Source organism: Zosterops lateralis (genome assembly GCF_965231275.1).
Source record: "Zosterops lateralis genome assembly, chromosome: Z".
Taxonomy (NCBI): domain Eukaryota; kingdom Metazoa; phylum Chordata; class Aves; order Passeriformes; family Zosteropidae; genus Zosterops; species Zosterops lateralis.
Genome location: NC_139800.1, coordinates 39,268,512 through 39,291,081, shown reverse-complemented (window position 1 = coordinate 39,291,081; position 22,570 = coordinate 39,268,512). Strand labels below are relative to the sequence as shown.

At 38.6% G+C, this 22,570-nt stretch overlaps 1 protein-coding gene across 2 annotated transcripts in view; it reads left to right on the top strand.

The window, feature by feature from the left end:
* PTCH1 (patched 1) overlaps positions 1 to 22,570 on the top strand; it is a 66,669-nt gene that overhangs the window by 27,545 nt on the left and 16,554 nt on the right. For both annotated transcript variants that reach the window (XM_083883334.1, XM_083883335.1), the window contains 10 exons: positions 401 to 522; positions 1,785 to 1,932; positions 2,764 to 2,895; positions 3,201 to 3,356; positions 3,966 to 4,064; positions 5,288 to 5,413; positions 12,530 to 12,648; positions 14,584 to 14,983; positions 15,484 to 15,793; positions 21,077 to 21,219. In XM_083883334.1, the coding sequence (XP_083739460.1) occupies positions 401 to 522; positions 1,785 to 1,932; positions 2,764 to 2,895; positions 3,201 to 3,356; positions 3,966 to 4,064; positions 5,288 to 5,413; positions 12,530 to 12,648; positions 14,584 to 14,983; positions 15,484 to 15,793; positions 21,077 to 21,219 (1,755 nt within the window). The remainder of the gene's footprint in view (positions 1 to 400; positions 523 to 1,784; positions 1,933 to 2,763; positions 2,896 to 3,200; positions 3,357 to 3,965; positions 4,065 to 5,287; positions 5,414 to 12,529; positions 12,649 to 14,583; positions 14,984 to 15,483; positions 15,794 to 21,076; positions 21,220 to 22,570) is intronic.

The following is a 22,570-nucleotide window of genomic DNA, read 5'->3' as shown; positions in this document are numbered from 1 at the left end:
CAGCTGTGGCTGTGGCACTGCAGTGATGTGGCATTCCAGCAAACTGCCTCTGACAGACAATAGCCACTGCTGGAACACAGCTGCTGCTGCACCCCTATGCCATGCCGAAAAGCCTTTCCTCAAGTAGTGCTGGTTTTGTTGATTTTTGTGATGAATTTGAAATCATGGGCCTTGAATTTATATATCCCTTTATCAGTCACATTAGACTTTGGAGAAATTGCCATCTGGTCAACAAGTATCTGGGTTATTTCTTAACTTGATTTGTTGAGTGCCTTTCTTCTAGTAGACTACCCAGATGGCCTTCAACATCCATGATTCTAATTAACTGGATGCTGAATTAAGGTATGATTTTGTCTAAAGTTGTGAAACCTATTAACTGCTTCATTGTAACTTTTTCTAGCCTCTTGATGTAGCCCTTGTTTTGAGTGGTGGATGCTATGGACTATCAAGAAAATACATGCATTGGCAGGAGGAGCTGATTATTGGTGGTACAGTCAAGAACAGCTCTGGTAGACTTGTCAGGTAAAGAAATATTTAAAGAAAATGTCAGTTTTAATGTCATTTTTTGGGACAGAGTAGGGGATGATGCAAACTCTATTGCCCTTCACATGTATTATAAATTTTGCTTTAGGGTGACAAGGGGGTCTCAAGAGAGCAGAATTTTAAAATAATGCTTTGGCTGCTGTTTAAACTTAAAGTGGTGTTATCATTTCCTGCTTCTAACCTCAGAATGATGGTGTATGTCGCTCAGAAAGAAAGATTTTACTGGCAGCTTTGTTGTTTAGAATGTATGTATAAAGCATTAAACAGTGTGTAAAGCACCAAACACCTTTGATCACATTTTGGAGTATGATCAAGGGAAAAAGGAAGAAAAATAATGCAAGTAATGTACTCACTCATTTGACTTCTCTCAGAATTCCAAAATATCCACTGAATCTTTTATTCAGGGTCAATACAGAGAATAGTCTGTTTTCATGTCCCTGTATTTTTAATGCAGCTTTGAGTGGTAAAACAAACTCAAACCCTTTGTTTTAGACTTCTGAACTAAGACATAGAACACTGGACTTTAGTGGGGGAATAAAATTGTTTAATTACCCATCTGGAAAATGCAGGCCATACTAAACAAAATGAAGCATTATTTTTCCAGAGAACTTCTAATCCTTTAACATTCACACAATACATCTCAAGAAAGAGCCAAGTAAGACACTTCTATTGAAAAAGAAAATTTTTCCTTCTAGTTAATAAGAGCTTCTGAAATTGTTGGATGGAGTTGCATACTGTGGAAATTCAGGATGGATTGCCTTTGTGTACTCCACACAGCTTGTTAGGCATGCGGAGTTTAATCTACCATTTCTTTCCAAGAGATGAAAAAGACCAAGGTCTTCAAATCACATTTTGCCAGCTTTTAAGACCTTATAGAAATAACTGTTCTTGCAGCATCCTCACAGCAATCTGTCTTATCGAGTATGATCTTTATAAAAGATTTTTAGGGTTATATTCTTTTCTCCTGAAACTAATCCTGCTGAAAATGATGTCAAAACTCTTATTAACTTCAGTGAAAACAGATTTAGCCTCAATACTTGCGTGGAGCAGTACAGCTGCACCAGATACACAGTAGAATAATTATACTCTGTTCAATTTTAATACAAGCACGTGCCCTATAAAATCAAGCACTCAAATGAGCTCCTGTTAGAATTGCATTTGGGACTTCATGCCATGAAAATATTTTCCTGAAAATGCTCAGGTTTTGCCTCTTTCTCCTCTCTTTTCTCTCCATGTCACAGTGCCCAGGCTTTGCAAACCATGTTTCAGTTAATGACCCCTAAGCAAATGTATGAGCATTTCAAGGGATATGAGTATGTTTCACATATCAACTGGAATGAGGACAAGGCAGCGGCAATTCTGGAAGCCTGGCAGAGGATGTATGTTGAGGTAAAATTGAAAGTAATTTGGATACTGTACTACGAAGTCCAAACAAGATCCACTGCCTTCTGTCACAGGTTGTTACAGTAATTCTTTAAGGAAAATGCTTAAACCAGTACTGAGTCAGTGCCTCCCCATTTTTAAGGGTTCTTTTGGGGGTTTGTTGGGTTTTTTTTTGTTTTCGTTTTTTTCCAGTAAGAACCTGCTTGGTTATTCCCATATGAGAAGCCATGAAGGTTTTACTTCTTGCTGCCTGGGACTGTTTTACTTAGTTGGGGCTGAGAAGAAACCAAAGAACTAGCTGGAATTTAAAAGCTTTTGGTTGGCATGGTTATTCTAAAGGTGTCTGGAAAACATTAGCCAGCCATGGGCTGCTCTCTCAGCAGCAGCCCAGGTGGGGAAGCTGTGTGACAATGCCTGCCCTCTGTGTCCCAAACCCTGCCCTCCACTGGGCTGTTTCTGACCTCTGCAAATGGCCAGGCAGGGAGGGGCAAAGAGATGGCTGGCCTGGGGTTAAATGGTGCTGCCTTTATGGAGTTACAGGAAGGGGTTCAAGTTAGTGTTTGTAATGAGCTGGACATGCAGTAGGCTTTCCTCAAGGGTGCAAATTCTGTCTCATAATCAGCAGCTTGCCAGAACAAAAAAATAATCAGGAAACACACTTGTGTTGCATCAGAATAATGTCTGTGTAGAGTATGGGCTTTAGCAGGAACATTAGGGCAAAAGGATTTGATTTCAGATGTGTGCTGTAGAAGAGTGTAATTACTTCTTTTGACTAAACGACTAAAAAGGAAAAATTCTCCATTCACATTAAGTTGTTTTTTTTTTTTCTTTTCATAGGTTGTTCATCAAAGTGTTGCACAAAACTCTACTCAGAAGGTGCTTTCCTTTACTACGACCACCCTGGATGACATCTTGAAGTCATTTTCTGATGTCAGTGCTATCCGAGTAGCTAGTGGCTACTTACTAATGGTAATAAAATAAATCTATTTAATTTTCTTTGCTAGTAAAGCAAGGCTTAAAAATATACTTTATTGTTACCAGTTAGTAGTCCAGAGTATTCTACAAATACTTAAAATAATAACTACAACTACAGTTTGCAAACTTTACCTCAGGCTTCTCACCTGTTCCATTTTGTAACCTCTGTGACATGTCTATTCTGATTAAAAATTGTGTAAGGATTTGTAGGTGGGTGGGGAGAGGCAGCTGTTAGAGAAGGATCCATTCTAATATTTTGGTTTTTCCCCCCAAATTCCCCTCCCTATTTCTCTCCTTAGCTTGCCTATGCCTGTTTAACGATGCTGCGGTGGGACTGTGCCAAGTCTCAGGGTGCTGTGGGGCTGGCAGGAGTCTTGTTGGTTGCACTCTCTGTGGCTGCAGGATTGGGCCTGTGCTCACTGATTGGAATTTCCTTTAACGCTGCCACAACTCAGGTATTTAGAAGACACAAGTCTGTTGTTAAATTGCAAGTTACTCTGCTAATTAATGAACACAGTTGAATCTTTGAGAAATACAGTGCTGAAAATATACTTTGTCTAAATATTTTTACTTGTGCTGTTTTCCTACTTCATAGCTTGTGCTGTGGTAAATTAAATTATCATGCTGCCAAGTGATAGTGAAGAAAAAACAGGTAGCCTGTGTAGTTCTGTGTTGTTTGGTTTTTCTGTGTCCCAATATAAGTGGAGGCATCCTAAGTACCCAAGGGCCTGCAGATTTATTTTTACATCTGAATATACCAGGATGTTCAAATTCTGAAAATATTTTGAATGTAACTTGAATTATTATCAGCTATTTCTCTATCCAAAACTTGAATTACTACTGGTGAGAATTTGTACCTGTAAATGGTATATTTTAAGTTCCTCAGCTACATTCTAGAATGAAAGTTAATAGCTGTATTGCACTCTTGCCACTTCCATTTTATCCTTGGATTTGTATAGAGTGTAACGTAAAAGTTGCTTTAATTAGCCATTTAATGGCTAGCTTGCGTGGCAGATCATAACACAACCTATTTGGGTTTGGTTTTGTTTTGTTTCTTCACCAAGGTTTTGCCTTTTCTTGCTCTTGGAGTTGGTGTAGATGATGTTTTCCTTCTGGCACATGCATTTAGTGAAACAGGACAGAATAAGAGAATTCCATTTGAGGTAAGAACAAAATGAAGATTTGCGGGAAAATAAAACAAAAATTTCATGTAGGAAGATAAACAGAATTAATCTGTGGAGAGTTGGTTTTTTTTTTCTCAATAGCTTTTCCTAGGGGCTAGAAATTCTTATTTCTGCCAAAATAGGAAATTACATCAATACGTGTGGTCCTAGGAGATTATTGAATGTTCACATTTTTGTTTCTTTTGTTTTTTTCTTTCTTTCTTTCTTTTTTTTTTTTTTTTTTTTTTAGTAGTGTGGTAGTGTCTTTGGTTTATTTTCTCTTGAAATTTTAATTTATAAACTGTTACATAAAGTTCCATAATCCAAATTCTGCCAAAAATTTCAGTGAAAGTTAATGCAAATTTAGGAACAAACTCAATTAGGAATCTTGATAATTAAATAAAGTGATTTTAATAAAAACATACACAAGGGATAAGGGGAAAATAGAAGAAAAACAGTTACCTTTACTTATTTGTTTTGGCCCTAAAATTCAGTTACTTTCTGTATTTTTCTCTTATTTTTATTTTCTGAAGTTTATAATTGACCATGACATTTCAAAGCATAACACAGAACTGATAGGAAGTCTAAGGTGTCATCACTTTCATGATCCTTTACTTTTATTAGTCTTTTTGGTCTTAGTCCAAAGTTTCACATCCAAAGTGCATCCCATTTAAAACTAATGTGTATTTGCTGATTTTGTTTTTTGTAGTCTCTGTCTGCTTCATAATAGCTCCTAGGGTTAGGAAACAGTCATGTATTTATCTTGATTTCTTGTGTGTGGTCTCTAGACTTGATGGTGTTCTTTTTGTTTGTTTTGTTACATATTTTTTCAAGATATGTAGCTATATTATGCCTTCATGCTGTTAGTACATGCTTATTTTGTCTGAAAAACGAGAACACCAAGTGGTTCTACTGGTAAAAATTAAATCTTTGTCAACTGCAAATGTATTTGATATGTTGTTAGTACCCATTTAGTTTTGTGTTCTGAAGCTAGAATCAACTCTAGTCATGTTTTCTACCCTCAAAAAACTTGAGTGCTTTATCTGTGTTCCTACTGAACAGTGAACTTAGTTTTCTCACATGTTCTCAAATGCAAATTTATATTCACAATTTAATTGTAACAAATTTTCACTGCTACTGTGTTAGATCTGTAGCATGACCCCTTCATTTGCAGGGCATCACCTTATTTGCTTGGCTTTTGAGGTACATTGTTTGTTTTGCAGGACAGAACAGGAGAATGCCTGAAGCGAACAGGAGCAAGTGTAGCCCTTACATCTATCAGCAATGTTACTGCTTTCTTTATGGCTGCCTTAATTCCTATTCCGGCTTTAAGGGCATTTTCACTCCAAGTAAGTTTATATCCTATTATAAGTTTATATTCTATATCCTAACAAAATATCCTATTTTGTTAGCTCTTTTTAGCAGCACTTTTTACTGCCTTACTCCCAGTAATTTTAGCAAACTTGGAGAAAACATGAAGAATTTTGTGTTCCAGATGGTTAGAGAATATGAATTTTATGTGCTGAACCATGCATCACTTGCTCTCCCTTTCTCTGTCTTTTTGTATTTGTTTGGATAATACACCTTCAGAAATATGAAATACTTATGATATTGGAGAAGGATTTCTTCTAAAAGTGAAGACTGAAGAAAGCTTTTGGGAGTTTCCCCCCTGACACAAGCAATTTATAGCACTATAGAGCACTGTACTGTTTCAGTAGTTTTTTTCTTCTCTAGCCTGATTCTCCATTGTTTTTTATTCTAATTGAATCCTTGGCTACCCAGAGGAAGCAGGGATGCAATTTATCCTAAGACATATGGCAATTACTGCTGTTCTCAGAGATTTAGGTATGCCTGCATTAAACTGTAAACTGGTAAACTGTTTGTGATTGCAGTTATAATATTAATAAGCATTAATAATTTGTTTACCTTTCCTTCTCAATAGCCAGTTGGGCAGTGAATAATAGAGAATGTAAAGGCATCATTGGTTTTCTCTATCATTTAGCACATGCTTGTGACAACTAAACCTAGATATTTAGTCTTGAATGGTTAGCAGTGTCTAGAAAAACCTAGATGACTCTTCTTACAGATCATGTGATAGTGAATTGTTTTATTTTATAGAATCACAGAATAGCTTGAGTTGTAACAGACCTTTTGAAAGTCATCTACCCTACCCCCTGAGCAGGGACATCTTCAACTAGACTTCTCTGGGAAACTTATTGCAGTGTTTTCCTACACAAATTTTAAAAACCATTTCTTTCTTATATAAAGTTACGTCTAAATATACCCTCTTTCAGTTTAAAGTCATTCCTCTTGTTTTGTCACTACATGCCCTTGTGAAAAGCCCCTCTCCAGCCTTCCTCTAGCTCCCCTTTAGGAACTGAGATCCTGCTGTGAAGTGCCCCCAGAAATTTCTCCAGGCTGAGCAATCCAAATTCTCTGAGCCTTTTATTGCAGGAGAGGTGCTCCATCCTTCTAATCACCTTTGTGACCCTCCTCTGGACTCACTCCAACAGTTCCTTGTCCTTCCTGTGCTGGGACCCCAGAGCTGGGTGCAGGGTTCCAGCTGGGGTCTCACCAGAGCAGAGCAGTGGGGCAGAATCCCCTCCCTCCCCTGCTGCCCACACTGCTCTGGATGCAGCCCAGGACACGTTTGGCTTTCTGGGCTGGGAGTGCCCATGGCTGGGTCATGTCCAGCCTCTCATCCCCAGCACCCCCAAGTCCTTTTCACAGGGCTGCTCTCCATCTGTTCATCCCACAGCCTGTGCTGATACCAGGTATCAGGTACAAGTGCAGGTGGAGGACTGTGCACTTGGCTTTGTTGAGCCTCATGAGGTTTACATGGTAAAGACTAAGCCAAATGTGTGAAATGCTTTTAGTAGTATATCACTTCTTCCACTGGAAGAAGTTATTTATGTCTCCTAAGACTGTGGCCCAATTTCAAACATTTACTAGGTACCTTTAGCAGCTAACAGGATACTGCAGGTCATCAGATTCTGTAGTACCTGCTTTACAGAAGTTACATCTGCCTAAATGCATTTCATAAAGAAGTATTCAACACAAATGGACCATTTCGTTGTAATCACACTCCTGAGCTGTTGAGTGTGAGCCACCAATATTAATTCTCTCTTATCTGATCAAATTTTGCTCACTTTTTTTCTTGTTTTCACTCTTCAACATCAGAATGTGACAGGTTGCCTTTGGAACATATGTGAAGACAACAGCTTTAATTGATACTGTAATCAGTTAACTTACCTATGCCTGTCCTAAAGTAATTTATTTTTGCTTACTGCCATGTTACAGACTGAGTCACTAAAAGTTTAAAACATGGTCTGCATGGCAAAATAACAGGCAAAACATTTCCAGTGAGATTTCAACATATTATATTATCATATGAACATGTTGATATTATTCTGAATAAAAACATCAAAGTCCTTTATAAGACAGTGATTAATATGGAATTTATGTGTAGGAACCCACATGAGTGTCCAGACATTAAGGTTTAAATTGCTCAAACTTTTCTCACTTGGTAATTTGTCTTTGCTGGAACACAGTAGCTGCATATATGTATTTAAGAGGTGAAATGTGAGAAGAAGGAGCAGTGGGAGACTTATACTGGATATTCATTGATGTCAGAGCTACGTATATTACTGATACCCTTACAAGTTAGCAACCACTAAAATGAAATCTTTTGTTGCTAGAGAGGAACATCTATTAGTTGCTTCACCAGGTAAAATCAAAATTAGGTGATGCTTTGATCTCAGTACTTGGAATCAGAGAACCATGCCAGTTTTGGTGGGTGGTCTGTATTTATATATGGATTTCTTTATTTACAGTCTCCTTCCTCTCTCTCCCTCTTACTTAGACTTGTTTAAACGAGAAGTCATTGCCATCTTTGATGGTTTCCTAGTAAAACTTAAAAAGCAATAAAATACCGCTGCATTTACTTTTCACAGATAGTGAAAACAACTACAACTGTCTTCTTTCTCATCTAGATAGTGAATTTTTAACAGAAAGGCTTGAAAAAGAAGGATTGCTCTTGACCTTGTTTTGCTCTTCATTTACTTTTCTTAAGACATTACAAGGTAATTTGTCAACCTTTCCATAATTTTGAGGCCTAGTATTGGTAAAATAACCCGGCTGCTGAGGGAGAATAAACTGTTTCCTGAATCTGCAAGACAAACCTCTAGTTAGAAACTCACGTTTTGCACATCAGTGCCTTCTCCTGTCTCAGCTTCTGTCATATTCTGCCGCCTAAAGCAGTTCATTGATACCTATGAGTTGATTATTTACTTTATGGAACTCAAACACTTCAAGTCTGATGCTGTCTTAGGACAGCATTTTTAAATTTAGGACAGCAAATTAAAAAAATGAAAAATTACTTCTTTTGAAAATGAGCTCTTTGAAGTTAATTACATACAAAAGTAGGGGCTGTTTTAGCTCTTTTGCTGTTCTAATTTTCTTTTTCATTTGTTGATCTTATTAGTCCCCCATTTAAGCAGTTTTAGGGCATTGAGATTGCTGAATATGACCCAAATACTCAGTCATAAGAATTATCTCTAAGAGTTCTCAGGACTCTGAAGGTCCTGAATTTTCAGATTTTTTTTTCTTAAAATGGTGGTGAAGGAAGAGGTTATTGGAGAAATCCACTGAAAGTTTTGAAGCTTACAGTAGGAGTGTCTTAAACATAGCCCTTTGTTTTGAGTATAAGTGAAGGAGGACAGGGCTGAGTGTAACTACCTCTAGGCTGTATTATTTCCTAAGACAGTCTGTTCAGAGACTGTCACACAGTAAATTCTGCCCAGGAAAGATAAAGTAAAAAATTATCCACCTCTTCTTTCTTACATCAGAAACTTCCTCCCCTAACAGCAGAGGAGTGGTGTGGATCCACTAATGAGCAGAGGTGGAACTTTTCCCAGTAAGTGCTAGGAGTAACTTTTTTCCTCACCACAAGAATGACAAGTTTTTTTTCCTTAATATAGAAGTAAGTCCATTACCAGGTGGCAGTGGTGGGTTTATGGAGGGAAAGAATGTATGTTTTTAAGCTCATTCCACTATCTTACTCTGCTGAAGTGGTTTGTCCCTCACCTTTGCCCACATCATTTACCTTTCCCTGCCCCTGACACAAGAATTTAACAAGCAAAATTAAAGCCTAAGGGAAAGGGGGGCAGGGGACAAGGATCTGAGCCTGTACCATGCCAGGAGGGAGTTGCAGATAGAGAGCAGTAGGGTGGAAGTTTTCTTGACAGACCTCCTCATCTGTTCATCACCTCCGGCTATACAGCACACCCAGTCTCCCTGGGTGGGCTGCCAGGAATGGCACATTGCAGCACATACTTCAGCGGGGCCCCAGCACATACCTGCCAGCCTGTCTCCCTGTTCCCTTGCTTGCCTCCAGCACAGAGTGCCATTCTTCTGTCTCTTTTAACAGTTGCTGCAGCAATAATATTTTTAGGCTGTGCATTATGAAAAGATGCAAAAACTGTAGCATGTTTCTCAGGAAGTGACCAACATATTTTTTTTTTTTAATTAATGGAAATTTTACTGCTCTCTGATCTCATTTCACTGAATGCCTTCATTTTACACCCTTGAGAAGGTCCCATTTTATTCCTTCTGGACTAATCTTACCTTTGTTAATTTCCCAAGGAAAAGGTCTGAGGCCTCTTTCTTTCCCATTTGAACATTGGTCTCTGAAGGTGTGAGAGAAGATGCCCTCTTCCCAGAAATCCTAAGCGTGCTTTCAGCCTGGGTGCTGCGTATACTCGGGAAGCTCTGCTGCCATAGATGCTTGTTTCTTTTACAAATTTTGGCTGTTGTCATGATCTCAATTATCATACTTTCCCATTCCACAACCCTGTGTGTATGAATGGCATTGGGAGGGAAGCAGTGACAGATGCACCAGGTCAGAGACTGAATCACTTCTCATTAATTTGTCCTTCCCTTACCTTATCAAGTCACAGGGTGGGATTGTTTGATGAGACAACAAATTAGAATTCACACAAGAACTTACTTAGTTGTGAAAACTGAGAACTGTTAATCCTTGTAACACTGGGTTAAGAGGGGTGAGAGAGAATGTGCAATATATAGGAAGTGTAATATTAAGCTCTAGGAATCTCTTTAAATTAAAATCAGAACAGAGATTGCATGGAAATATTTTACTTGCAGGGTGGTTAGTACATCAGTACTAGGATGGCACAGTGGAAAATCTAGTTGCTCTAAAAAGAGATGTAAGTAGGCAGATTTACTGGGTTGTTGGATTAGTTTTGATGCTTCCTAAAAAAATCAAATGTCAATATAACTAACTTTATTGGCATCTCTACCACACAGTTAAGTATTATTTTTCAGATGTAGTAATATTAGAAATTAAAGGATGTTGGGGTCTGGAGAGGAAACTGATACAGCATGAAGTATTTGCAGCTCATAGAACAGAAACAGAGGACTTCTGTTAGTTTTTCAGCCATGCTGAGAGAAGTAAGAATTATTGAGGCAGACCTCAGCTATTTTTCCAAATCTCAGTAAATCTTAGCTGATCCTTGATACAAGATCTTCGTTAGGCACAACTAATTATTCATGTTACATGGGTGATTCAACCTTTTTTTGGTTTAGCACCAGCAAAGAAATCAGTTGTAAGAACGAGGTCCAGTAAACACCTTTCTTTCAACAGCAGCTATTTGTTTTTTTGACAGATTGAATTAATTCTAGAGCAGATCAAAAGCAAATAACTTAATTTTAAAATCTTGGCTATGACCTTGCATACCTTTCTGTGTGAATATTTTTAAATCATTAAATAATCATTGGATCTTTTCTCACAAAGATGACTAAATACTAATTTGGCTTCAAGTACTAGGTAAATTCTGTTTTAGTAGCCATGTGTACAGACAACCAGCAGTACTAAAATCTTGCTTCTAGCAAGCTGGAGACTAGAAAAGAGAAACAGCAACAAAACTAGCTTTTGTATGCAGTATATTTATGATTGAAATTACTAGAAAATATTTACATAACCAGTTGATTTTGTCATTTTCAGAACAGTAAAAACAATATCTAAGCTTTTTATTATATTCTGACAATTGCAAGACTGTAAAAATGATTCAGTGTGTTATGACTTTGATTTTCACAGATAAATTTAAGCAATTTATGTAATTTAATTGAAAAGCCACTCAAGAATTTTTAAAACCTTGATTTTGGATATCACATTGTTTGTACTGCTAGTTTCGAGGTCTGTTCTCTCAAGATCTAAAGAAACCATATATTTCTTCTGGAAAAAAAGATATCACATTAATATTGGGTCATTTTTGTAGCCCAACTTTTGTTCTTCTTTAAGACTGTATTAACCCAAGCAGTCATTGTTTCAGAAGTTACAGGTGGAGGCACTTGATGGTTTATACATGGATTGCTTAACATGAAACTGGGCTACTATTGAGATGGCTACCCCTTATCAAATGGGTAAAACATAAGGCTTTCAAAGGGTTTTTTCTTTTCGTTGGTTGGTGGCTGAACATTTTTTCCCCCAGTGTTTCTCCTACTCTTACAACTTCTTCCAGTTCCCAGTGCTCAGCTTTCCCTTTGTGATGGCTAGTGCTCCTAACAATTCTGCATTACAAATAAATGCTATCAATAATAATGATGGATGCTGCACCACATATGTTTATGGAAATTCTCTGGGAATCTCTGTGTGGGAAAGGGTTTGGGGTATGGTTTGAAAGGGGGTGGGCGGGGAGGTTGTTTTTTTTCATTATGTGATACTTGCTGTACAAATTAAATCAAGTATTCTTTTTCCAATTTAAGACTCATTTTGGTAGACTGGCTCATAAATCAAACTCTGTTAAACACAGGCATATTAATACATATATTTGCTATGTGGTGTTGGTTTAATTTTGATTCTTCTTTAAAAATAATCCCTGATAAACTCAAAATATTGTTCTTTCTTGGCTGAACTTTTAAGTAAGATGATCAAGTTTGTACCATTCACTAAGCTCATCTGGGTTTTTAAAATTTACTGAAATCTTCTTTTCTGATTTAATAACATGTTTTAATATTATTGTGATACTTAAATTGCTTCAGATCCCATAAATGTAAGACCTTCAGTTCTAGCAGTTCTAGTTTCAGGTTTGCTTCCATTTTATTTTGCCTTTATAGTCTAAACATGTCAGAATTTTTTGTAAAAATACGATTACTGAGTCAACAGACTGTTTTTCCACTTTAAAAATAATCACCACGTATCTAGGCACGGACATATTATAATAATACAAGGTTGAGTATTAAAACACATTAATTCACCACAATAGTCCTACCATAATGAAATGGGAATGTAAATATATATCTCTCAGTTTGCTCAGGCAAAAGCTTGAAAGCATCAGACAGGTTGCAGTGGTAAATGGGGATGAGAATTGAACGGGATTTTTATGCTTTGTAAAGCTGATGCCCTACATGAAGTTGAGCAGCATTACTTATCCTGTGATGGTCTCTAGGCAGCAGTTGTGGTGGTGTTCAATTTCGCTATGGTTCTGCTGATTTTCCCTGCTATCCTGAGCATGGACCTTTATCGTCGGGAAGACAGGAGATTGGACATATTTTGCTGTTTTACAAGGTGAGAGTGAGCAACAGCGTTGTCCTTTCTGTGGTCACAATCAGTTCATACATTCCTTGTCAGGAGTGGGAGTTCTTTATTAAAGTGGCATGTTATTGTTATTGTATTGCTAGTGACTGGCTTACATTTGCTACCTTGTTTTTCACCTGCCTGAAGGAAAAACTGAAATACATTTGTCTCTCTCTTTTCCCTCACGTCCTCTCTCCACCACCACACTTTTCCCTTCATTCCTATATTTGTTCATTTTGACTGTCAGAGAACAACTTCCTGAAAGCAGATGAAAGATCCACTATTTAGGAATATTTTGAAATATTTTCAGAATGTTATGAGTTACTGCAAGGTGTCCAGTGCCAGTACTGGCTAATCTTGTAAGCTGTACATAACTCAGGATACTGAGAAACCTGACTTACCATAAATCATTATGTGTTAATTTTTATGCTTTTATCCCTTTAAACCTAAAAAAACAACTTACTTCCCCTTAGGTGAGCTTTTCATAGAAGTATAAGGAATGATTACTACCGCTACAGGATAACGATTGATAAAGTGCTGTAGCAATAATATAGAATGATAATACTGCCATTCTAAAGTGTGTACTCTGACCTGATACACAGCCAACTCTGAACTAGAATGAGGATTCAGAGTCCACTGTCATCAGTGGAGCCACTGTTTGGAAATGAAACATCTTTTCTACCTTAGTTTTTGCTTTTGACTGAAGTGAAGAGGATGAGCTACATTTCTACACATGTACTCCTACTGTCATAACCAGGATGTGAAGAATTTGCATTGGGACATCTTAGCCTTTTACATGGATTCAGGAGCTGATAGTTTGATGTTTTAAAGTCAAAGGAAGAAAGTATTTTACTAAATTTGTTTCTGAGGGGAATGGTTAAAACAGGAAGTAGATCCCAAGCTATTCTTATTCAGTCATAGTTTCAGAGAACAGCCAAATAGATCAGAGCCTTGGAGGCCTGATTCTCAGCAATTCAGGACACTAAGACATTCCATTTATTCTCTCATCTAAAGCTGCACCAAATGTGCATCAGAATTCAGCCCCTTTCCATGTGAAGAAATGCAGTTAGTGAGAGCTTGCTTTGATTAGGTAGGCAACATTCTGAATTCCTCTTGTTTTTGCAGGATTTGTGCACTTGATGAAAAAGTATCTGATACCGTTTACTATCATCCGTCTGTCATTTCTCATGTACAGGAATAGGCTTGTCTCTGATAATTACAGTTTTTTTAATATAAACTAGGTATCTGTTAGGGTCTTGCATAGACTAAAATAAAGGGAATACTTAATTACTTTCATGATTTTGTCTCTTCAAATGGCCCACTCTTCCTAGGAAGTTCTTTTGTTAATACTTTAGTATTGTCTTCCTAGGAATGAATCCTTTCATTAATACTTTAATATTTTCCTGATTTATAAAATATTAAGTCGATATACAGCAAGTGGTTTCAACCTGCCTCCCAAAAGTCTGAGATCTTATCCAGAAGGCTCAAATATTATTTAACAGTTACTTCATTTGTTCTAAACAGAAGAATTAACTATGTCATGCATTTGCCTCTTCATCTAAATTTCTTAATTCTCAGCATGGGTACAGAGATGCAAACTCACAGACTTACTGTGCATTCAGACTGTGTACAACTACCTGATGAGCATGTGTAATTAATGGAGTGATGTGTGCATATGTCAATGTCTTCAGATAGATGTTTCCTTCTTCCTGGAGGACAAGAAATTTGCATGTATTCTCTCTGAACCATGTCTGAGAAATGTTTCCTAAACGCACAAAATGAAATTAACCTCTAAGCATTACATGTAATTAGTATAAACCATCCAATAGAAGTAGAAGTGATCTCAGATGAAACCATGTTATTTTATCTAGCCTAGAAATAAAGGTCTGTCTCAATGCCATCAGATGTTTTTCTCTTCTCTTACAGCCCATGTGTCACTAGAGTGATTCAGGTTGAGCCTCAAGCATATGCAGAAAATGACAATACTTGCTACAGTCCTCCACCCCCGTACAGCAGCCACAGTTTTGCACATGAAACTCAGATTACAATGCAGTCCACAGTGCAGCTGCGCACAGAATATGATCCTCACACGCAGGTGTACTACACCACAGCAGAGCCTCGCTCAGAAATATCTGTGCAGCCAGTGACAGTGACACAAGATAACCTGAGCTGCCAGAGCCCAGAAAGTGCAAGCTCGACGAGGGATTTACTTTCCCAATTCTCAGACTCCAGTATACATTGCCTTGAGCAACCCTGTACGAAGTGGACACTCTCGTCTTTTGCAGAAAAGCATTATGCTCCATTCCTCCTAAAACCAAAAGCTAAGGTAATCCAGGAACTATTTACCTGTTTTTCAAAATTAGACTTCCTCCTTGCCTAGTTATAAAATGATCTGGCAGTGGTATTAAATATAAGGAATAAATACAACTCTTGTGAAATAACAGTTTTTAGATTTTTTTTTTTTTGTCAGTTTCTTATTTTAAAAGTTTTATCTTGCAGGTGCTGTAGAGACATACTTCAAATGCATGTTACAAATGAGGGTTCTGGTGACTTTTTGTAATATAAGCTTGTGAACAGTGAAATTAAAGTAATTTGTAAACTTTACTACAATATGAATTTCTCATCCATGATGCAGAGCCCCTTCAAAAAAGAACAAACAACCTTAGTCTTGTAGTATGTATATGCATGAAAAAAAACCCCAGAAAAATAAAAGCTTGAAAGTACTGATGGATGTTAATTTTGAAATTGGCTTTGTAGTATGACAATATGAATGGTTAGTTCCTTCAGAAACCTAAACCCAAATACGTTTCCTCTTCTCTGTTGCAGATTGCGGTTATTTTTCTTTTTCTCGGTTTACTTGGGCTCAGCCTTTATGGAACTACCCGAGTGAGAGATGGACTAGATCTCACAGACATTGTACCACGGGAGACACGGGAATATGACTTTATTGCTGCACAGTTCAAGTACTTTTCATTTTACAACATGTATATTGTGACACAGAAAGCAGACTATCCAAATGTCCAGCACTTACTTTATGACCTTCACAGAAGTTTCAGCAATGTGGCATATGTTTTGTTGGAAGAGGATAGGCAGCTCCCCAAAATGTGGTTGCACTACTTTCGAGACTGGCTGCAAGGTAAGAGAGCATTACAGAAACTTTTCTTAGTTTGTCAGAAAGAACTATTGTTCACAGTGTTATTGCTGCCTTCTTCAAATATAGTCACACAGTTAAAGGCTCTGAGCAGTAGGGAAGATGCCTAGGTGCTGCTTTGTACGTCCGTGTGGACTCACTCTTTATCACATAAATTTTTTGTGTTTAAGTTAACTCTCATAAGACCATTTTGAAGCTTTAAGTGATTACTAACTATATCCATGCCATTCATGTCTAAGCAGCTGAAGAGGCGTTATGCATTATGGCCAAATATGGCCCCATGTCTTGGGTAAATAAATACTTGGTGAGTGTTTTCAGAGCAGTAAATGAAAAATCCCCTTCCAGTGATGTATTCTGAAACAGACATAACTTTCAGCTCTTAAGTGATCTTATTGGCCTCAACTGGGACTGCTGGCATGAAGAAAATTCAGTGTGGCTTATGTGTTTTACTGCTTTAGGAACTTACTGCATAGTCTAGGTTTCCAATCAGCCACACTCACCCTTTCTGTGGTGCTACTTTTCTGTGCTGAAGTGTAACAGGTGGGGAAAGACAAGAGAAGATATGGCCTTTCAGGTACTATGATGATAATTATATTGAAACCATGTAATTAAAGATATTGAAGATAATATAATTGCTCATATTGAGACAAATAACTGGTTTGTATTTAAAATAAGGAGTACTGCTACATCTTAGCAAATTTAACAGCAAATATACCCTGCCCAGGATTACTTTGGTCCTACCTATGCTTTCCTATTGGGAGAATTTCTAAGAAGCTTTTGGAGAAAAAATAAAATTGTGCTGACCTGGTGAGACTGTAAATTTTAAACTTTATTGGGTACGAATGACCACTGCAGCCAGTGATTCTTAGAGAACATATAGGTAACTGTCAGTATCTGATATATTTTATTGCTTCTGAAAATATGTTGAACAATATTAGGAAAGCAGATGCACATAAGTGACAAATCTACACAAAATGAGGTTTCCCATGTGTTTAATGCGTTGCTAAATAATGCAAAGCAGTATTTCAGTTATTAGCCTTGGGGATTTTTAATGGTTTTTAAATACATTGGATCCATTCATTGCCGTCTACTTACTGGAAGGTTTATTTAAAATATTTTGCTCTCATAAGCATATTGAGCTGTAAGGGAAGGCATTACTGGCAGGAAGAAAATTCAGCATAGTTTAGATGTTTGCTGGATTGGAACATTACTGTACTTTCTAGAATTCTAAGCAATCCTCCTTCTACATGCTTTTCAAAATTCTCTTAAACCTCTGCTGTTTACTTTGTTTCTTTTGTGGTTATTTTTTGCTGCTGTTCCAAAACAGTAGGAAAAAGTGTTTCTGGTGTCTCCCCTTCCTCTGTTCCCCCTCCTCTGTGAAGGAGATGGAAATCTGAGATTGTGTTCACGAAGCTTTATTAGTGCTCAACCTCAGCACAGTCTGCCAACAATAAAGTCAGGAGGAGGTGCCCTTGGATCTGCTCCCTTGCAGTCTGCTCAAAGTGAAATGCTGGAGGCTAGCCCACTTGGTGTTACTCCCAGGAGTACTCCCATTCCTAGTGCCCCTCTATCAGGCACACCACATGCTTTCCCCAACTTCACTGGGTGCCTCCCTGGCCTTGTTGTGTCCCTCTTGTGCTAAGGACTGTTTGTGTGGCCGAGGGTCTGCCTCTCCCTTCATGCTGCATGTCTGTGCTTGTGTGTGTTCTTTCCAGACATGCTCTTCTCATAGGGGTGTTCCTACGCTGTACCTTAGTTCAGCACATAGTTACTTTTTCCCTTCCAGTCCACATCAGCCAGCCTATCCTTATGTGTCCTCTGCTTTTCTTCCACTAGAGGAGCTATGTGTATTCCTGTTACCTAGGGTATACTGACAGGCTGCATGGAGCTAAAATGGCATAGTAGAATAGTCAGGGAGACTCCAGGAAGCAGTAGTGACTTGCTGTGGTCCATGTGACATGCCAGCCCTGTGAGAGGCCATTGATTGGCCTTTTGATCACATACCGCTTTAGAATGAATCATTATGATTATTAATTAGCATTTAGGTCTGTATCCTTACCTCTTCTTCCCATCTTTTCTGAGAGGGTCACAATTAATACAACCCTGCTGCTTTGTAAAGTTGCAGGGCGCTCTTCACAGAGTGTGATACTGCATTCATGAAAGCGGGATATTGAGATGTATCAATAGAAAGATGTTATGTTTTCAAGTGGTACAGGGCATTGTTACAGGGGGGAACTAGACTGTTGTACTAAAAGCTGCCATGCTTGTCGTAGTTGGGGAATTATCTAAAGGTCGAGCAGGCAGAATAACACTTGATTGTTACCAACTGTGGGTGGTGCCAAAGGAGTCAAGGGAAGGGAAGATGAAGATAGAATTTACAAATAAGATACAGGTTTAGGGTGGATTCAGGGACAATCCTCTGTGAGGTGGAGCAGTTCTACTGGAATAGTTTTATGTGGTGGAAGGACTGGATAATCAAAGCAGGAACAGCTTTGACCTAATTCCTGCCAACTTGACTGTGAATCCAGTGCCAGAGGTTAATGGCTCAAGATGGCCTTCTGACATGAACATATTTGTCCAGCAGAATGAATGATGCAACAACATGTGAACAAAACCTTTTTTTTACCAAGAAAGCATTCTTGGTTTAGCTGTACCTTCTTCCTCATTAATAGCAGTGGAGTGTGTCTTCTGTCTCATGCACTTCTCTTTTCAGAGATCCCTCGTATTTTGCTTTCTTGTATTGTTTATGTTGCCATATTTTCTGTTAGTGAAAATGCAACAGAAGAAAAGTTAATACTAACCATTCATTTAAGCTATAAATGTTAACATGGTTTTTGTTAGTGACTGAATGTAAATGAGGTAGCTTGGATTCCCTGATGGCTTCTAATTAGGCTTGTTTTTGCAAAGGGAAATCTTACCTGGTGTTTCATGGTGGCAGCTGCTCACATGAGTCAGTAGGAATTCCTTCCTCACCCCCACACAACTTTTGATATTGTCACTTTCTTCTGAAGCACTAAGCAAAAGTGACTGCTGATGTGAAAAAATCCCATATATAAAGTTTTTAAAATTCTCTTAATTTCTATAGCTTTTCTGCAGAAAGATGTCAGCAAGATACTTTCATCTTTCTACCCAGAAACATATAATTAATCTCACTTACGATAGATTAAATGCCATTTAAAATAATAGTTATGAGCATGTTTGTTTTGAAAGCAGCAGTCTACTACAAATTTCAAAGTGTAATGGCAAATTTTACTTATTGAAAGTTTGAAATTCTTCAGATATTAAGTGCAACTGCCAGTGGATTCTTAATATTCTTTCTGTAGACTTTCAGTTTCAGCAAGGTGAACAATAAAATGACCCAAAACATAAGCTGCTAAAGAATAAAGGTGTAAAAGGGAGCAGGGTTTGAAGGATGAGCAAACTCTTGAGAACAGTGGAGCAGGGGGAGACCTAAGAGAGCTGAGTTTTCACCCGCTGCAGTAATGTTTCAAAGTGCATGCCTTTTTTGGCAGCCTCAAACTGGTAATGTCACATGTCAATGGATTAATTTGTTGTTTGTCTGTGGAGCCCCCTGACAGGGATGGGATGTTTATGCGAAAGCTCTGCCCTGACATGCTGTCTATCAGAGCAGTTTGTTTGCTCCTCCTGTGAAGGGAGACACATTTGCTGGAAGTTACACTGTTCTTAGGTCGTCTCCTTCTTTTCCATGTGCTTTTTTGACAGCATCCTCTTAACTTTGCAAAGTCATTGTGCTTCTTGTCACTGATATGATAGCCAAAATACTCTCACCTTGGCCACTTCGTGAAAAACTGATGTAGAGCTGGACTTGGCACAGAAGTATTGATATTGTTGCATACTCTAACTAATGTTTCCCCTCTCTGCGGTGCCAGCAAACAGTGCTTTTTTTGAAAGGAAGCTCAAAGTCAAATGATGTTTTGGTGATGTCAAATGATTGCAAATTGTCCTCCTTCTGGACCAGTGCTAGAGGACTACATGCATAGATCTGGCAAGCTGCTTTCATCATTTGGTTCTCAGCCTGTTGGATTCACATGATTTGACATGGTTTAGTGAGACAGCATGGGAGGTAGTTTTCTAAGGAAGAGAAGGATGAGTTTGTCAGTGGGAATGGGTACTCTGTCCCGGAGATGGTGTCAGCTGGGTGCATTTTCTCTTGCAGTGCTCTTATCTGAGTACAGTTGTAGCTAACTTATCCAGTCTCCAGCGATGGTTTTCATTTAGGGCTCCTCAGCCCAGCTGTGAGGTGGGTCCACAATTTCCTTCACCGCCACTATCCCAACCTTTTTCTTCCCTTCCCTGGACATGCGGTTTGTCATCTGTTTGCACAGAGCCTCCTTGTACTGGGCTGTGGCTTCCTGTACTAAATCTGATCCAAATTTCTGCTGTGAGGTATTCCCTCCCCCTTGAAGGGTGGCAAGGAGGAAAATAACAGTTGAGAGTGAATAGGTGTTGGCTGTGATCTTTACATGTGCTGGCAGCAGATCCCATGACTTGTATTAGCTGCACAAGTTGAACAGATGGAACAAATTGACAAAATCATGTTCACTCATGCTGTGCTTGAGGAGCAGTTGAGTTGCTGTTTGAAGTTGAAAGTTTGAGTGTGTTTTTCTCCCCCCTCATAGTGGAATTTCTGGTTATAGCATAGAAGCTATTGCCCAGTGCTCTGCAGTAGCCCAAAACAGTAATGAGAGCGGTGTGTGTCCTCCTCTGTGGCTCAGTGCACTCAGCCAGGGTTTTGGTGAGGCAGAGGCAAATAAAGAGAATGTTTCCCTTCTAGGTAACAGACTTATGCCTCCTCTGGCTGTAAGGTGGTGGAGTTGGATGAGGGCTGAGCTCAGCCCTTTTCTGTTCTAGACAAAATTATAACTCTTTCCCACACATTTCTCCAAGTGGAATGCTTGGAGAAGATCTTCAATTTCCCTTGAGGGGAAGCCATTTATGCCAGTGCACAATGCATCTACAGTTTACTAGCTCAGCTTTGCTGGTCTGCACAGCCTGGGGACTCTTGGGGCTCCTCCCTTGCATTTTCTTGCTTCTCCTGCCTTTCTTTTGGTAAAATACTGGATATGAAACTGATACTTCTCACTCATTGAAGTGGAGCCTCAAATTTAGGAGGCACCAGGTCAATAATTTTCATTCTGATTCAGCTATGAATAAGCATCATTATTCTTTCTCCTTCTCAAACTTGTTTATAAGAGTGATTATTCACCTGCTTGTTCTGTCTTCCCCTTGCCTCTCTTAACTCCTTAGGACTTCAGGATGCATTTGACAGCGACTGGGAAACTGGGAAGATCACATACAACAACTATAAAAATGGTTCTGATGATGCTGTTCTGGCTTACAAACTCTTGGTACAAACAGGCAACCATGCAAAGCCCATTGACATCAGCCAGGTAGTGTATCAGAGTCCATGCTGGTTTACACAACAATGCACAAGTCACCTGGAGTGGGGGGAGGTGCAAAGTCTACAAAGGTTGTGGTATCTTTTTTCCAGCTCAAGGAGCTGAATGTCTGAATTAGGCCTTTCTTGTATGGCCAGGCTGACTTTGCTGAAGCCACTCCTCAGATGCAGTATAGTCTATGTTGTAAAGTGTTCAAATCAACATGGCAAATGCCCGTCCTTGGTTGTTACTGGGTGATGTGCATTTTGTGCTCCCATGCCAGCCGTGCTCAGTGTCCATGGAGATTGTTGTGAAAAATACTTCTCTGCATCTATAGGTGTATGGAGTCTAGTCCTATGCCATTTGCAATTATTTGGTTTGTTCCTACTGATTTGTGCAAAGTAGAACATTCAGAAAAAAGATATTAATGAATTTTAGAGGAAGGAGACTGAAATGATTACATGCAGTATCATATTTTTGTACCACCATCACTAAATACATCTAAATTTCTGTAGAACTACAAATGGCAATTGTTAGAGCTGACTAAATAAGATGTGCCTGAGGTTACCCCAGCTGTAGCCATTTGTAATTGCTGTAGCCATTTGTAAGTGGAAATACATTAGTAATGACTGCTTACACTAAAATTAGATTTCAAATGCTGAAGAAGAAATTCTTCAATAACATACCTTCTCCTCTCTGAGAGTCATCATCAACTCACTGTGCTTTCAGGCAAAAAAATAGTGTTTTTAATGAGCTTCTTGGTAGTTCTGCTTATTGTCTTTTTTCTTCCTGGCATTAAAGGTGACAGATTTACAGAGCATATTGTTCAAAGTTACTGTAGTGTGTGAAACACACTGGTATATAGCAACATGCAACAGGCTGTCAGGTCTGAATGAAGCTTCAGCAATGAATTAGGCAAAGAAAGGGAGTTGCAGAGAAAACCTTCTGTGAGATTTTGTTTAGCAGAGTGTACCAGGTACACTGTGGAACAAATGCAATTGGACTGCAGCTGCTGATGTAATTTCCTGTGCCTGGGAGGGAGAAAAGTGTGGTGCACCCACAGGGGTTGAGCACTGTACTGTGCAGTTCCAGAGACAGCTTGAAGACATACAGTTGTTGCATATCCTGTGGACTAATTGAATCCAGATCCTTGGAATCCAACTTTTTTTTTTTTTTTTCTTAACTGCTGTCACTGTTATTTTTCATTTCATTAAAAAGACCTGGAACTGGAGCTGAGCCAGAATTTTAAATAAACAAAACAAAAAGCCCCAGTAATACTTTTCACCCATGGAGTCCTCTGTCAGAGCTCTAGCTGTGCAGGATTTGGGTAACAGACCCCTGGAAGTATACCACTGCTGTTTAC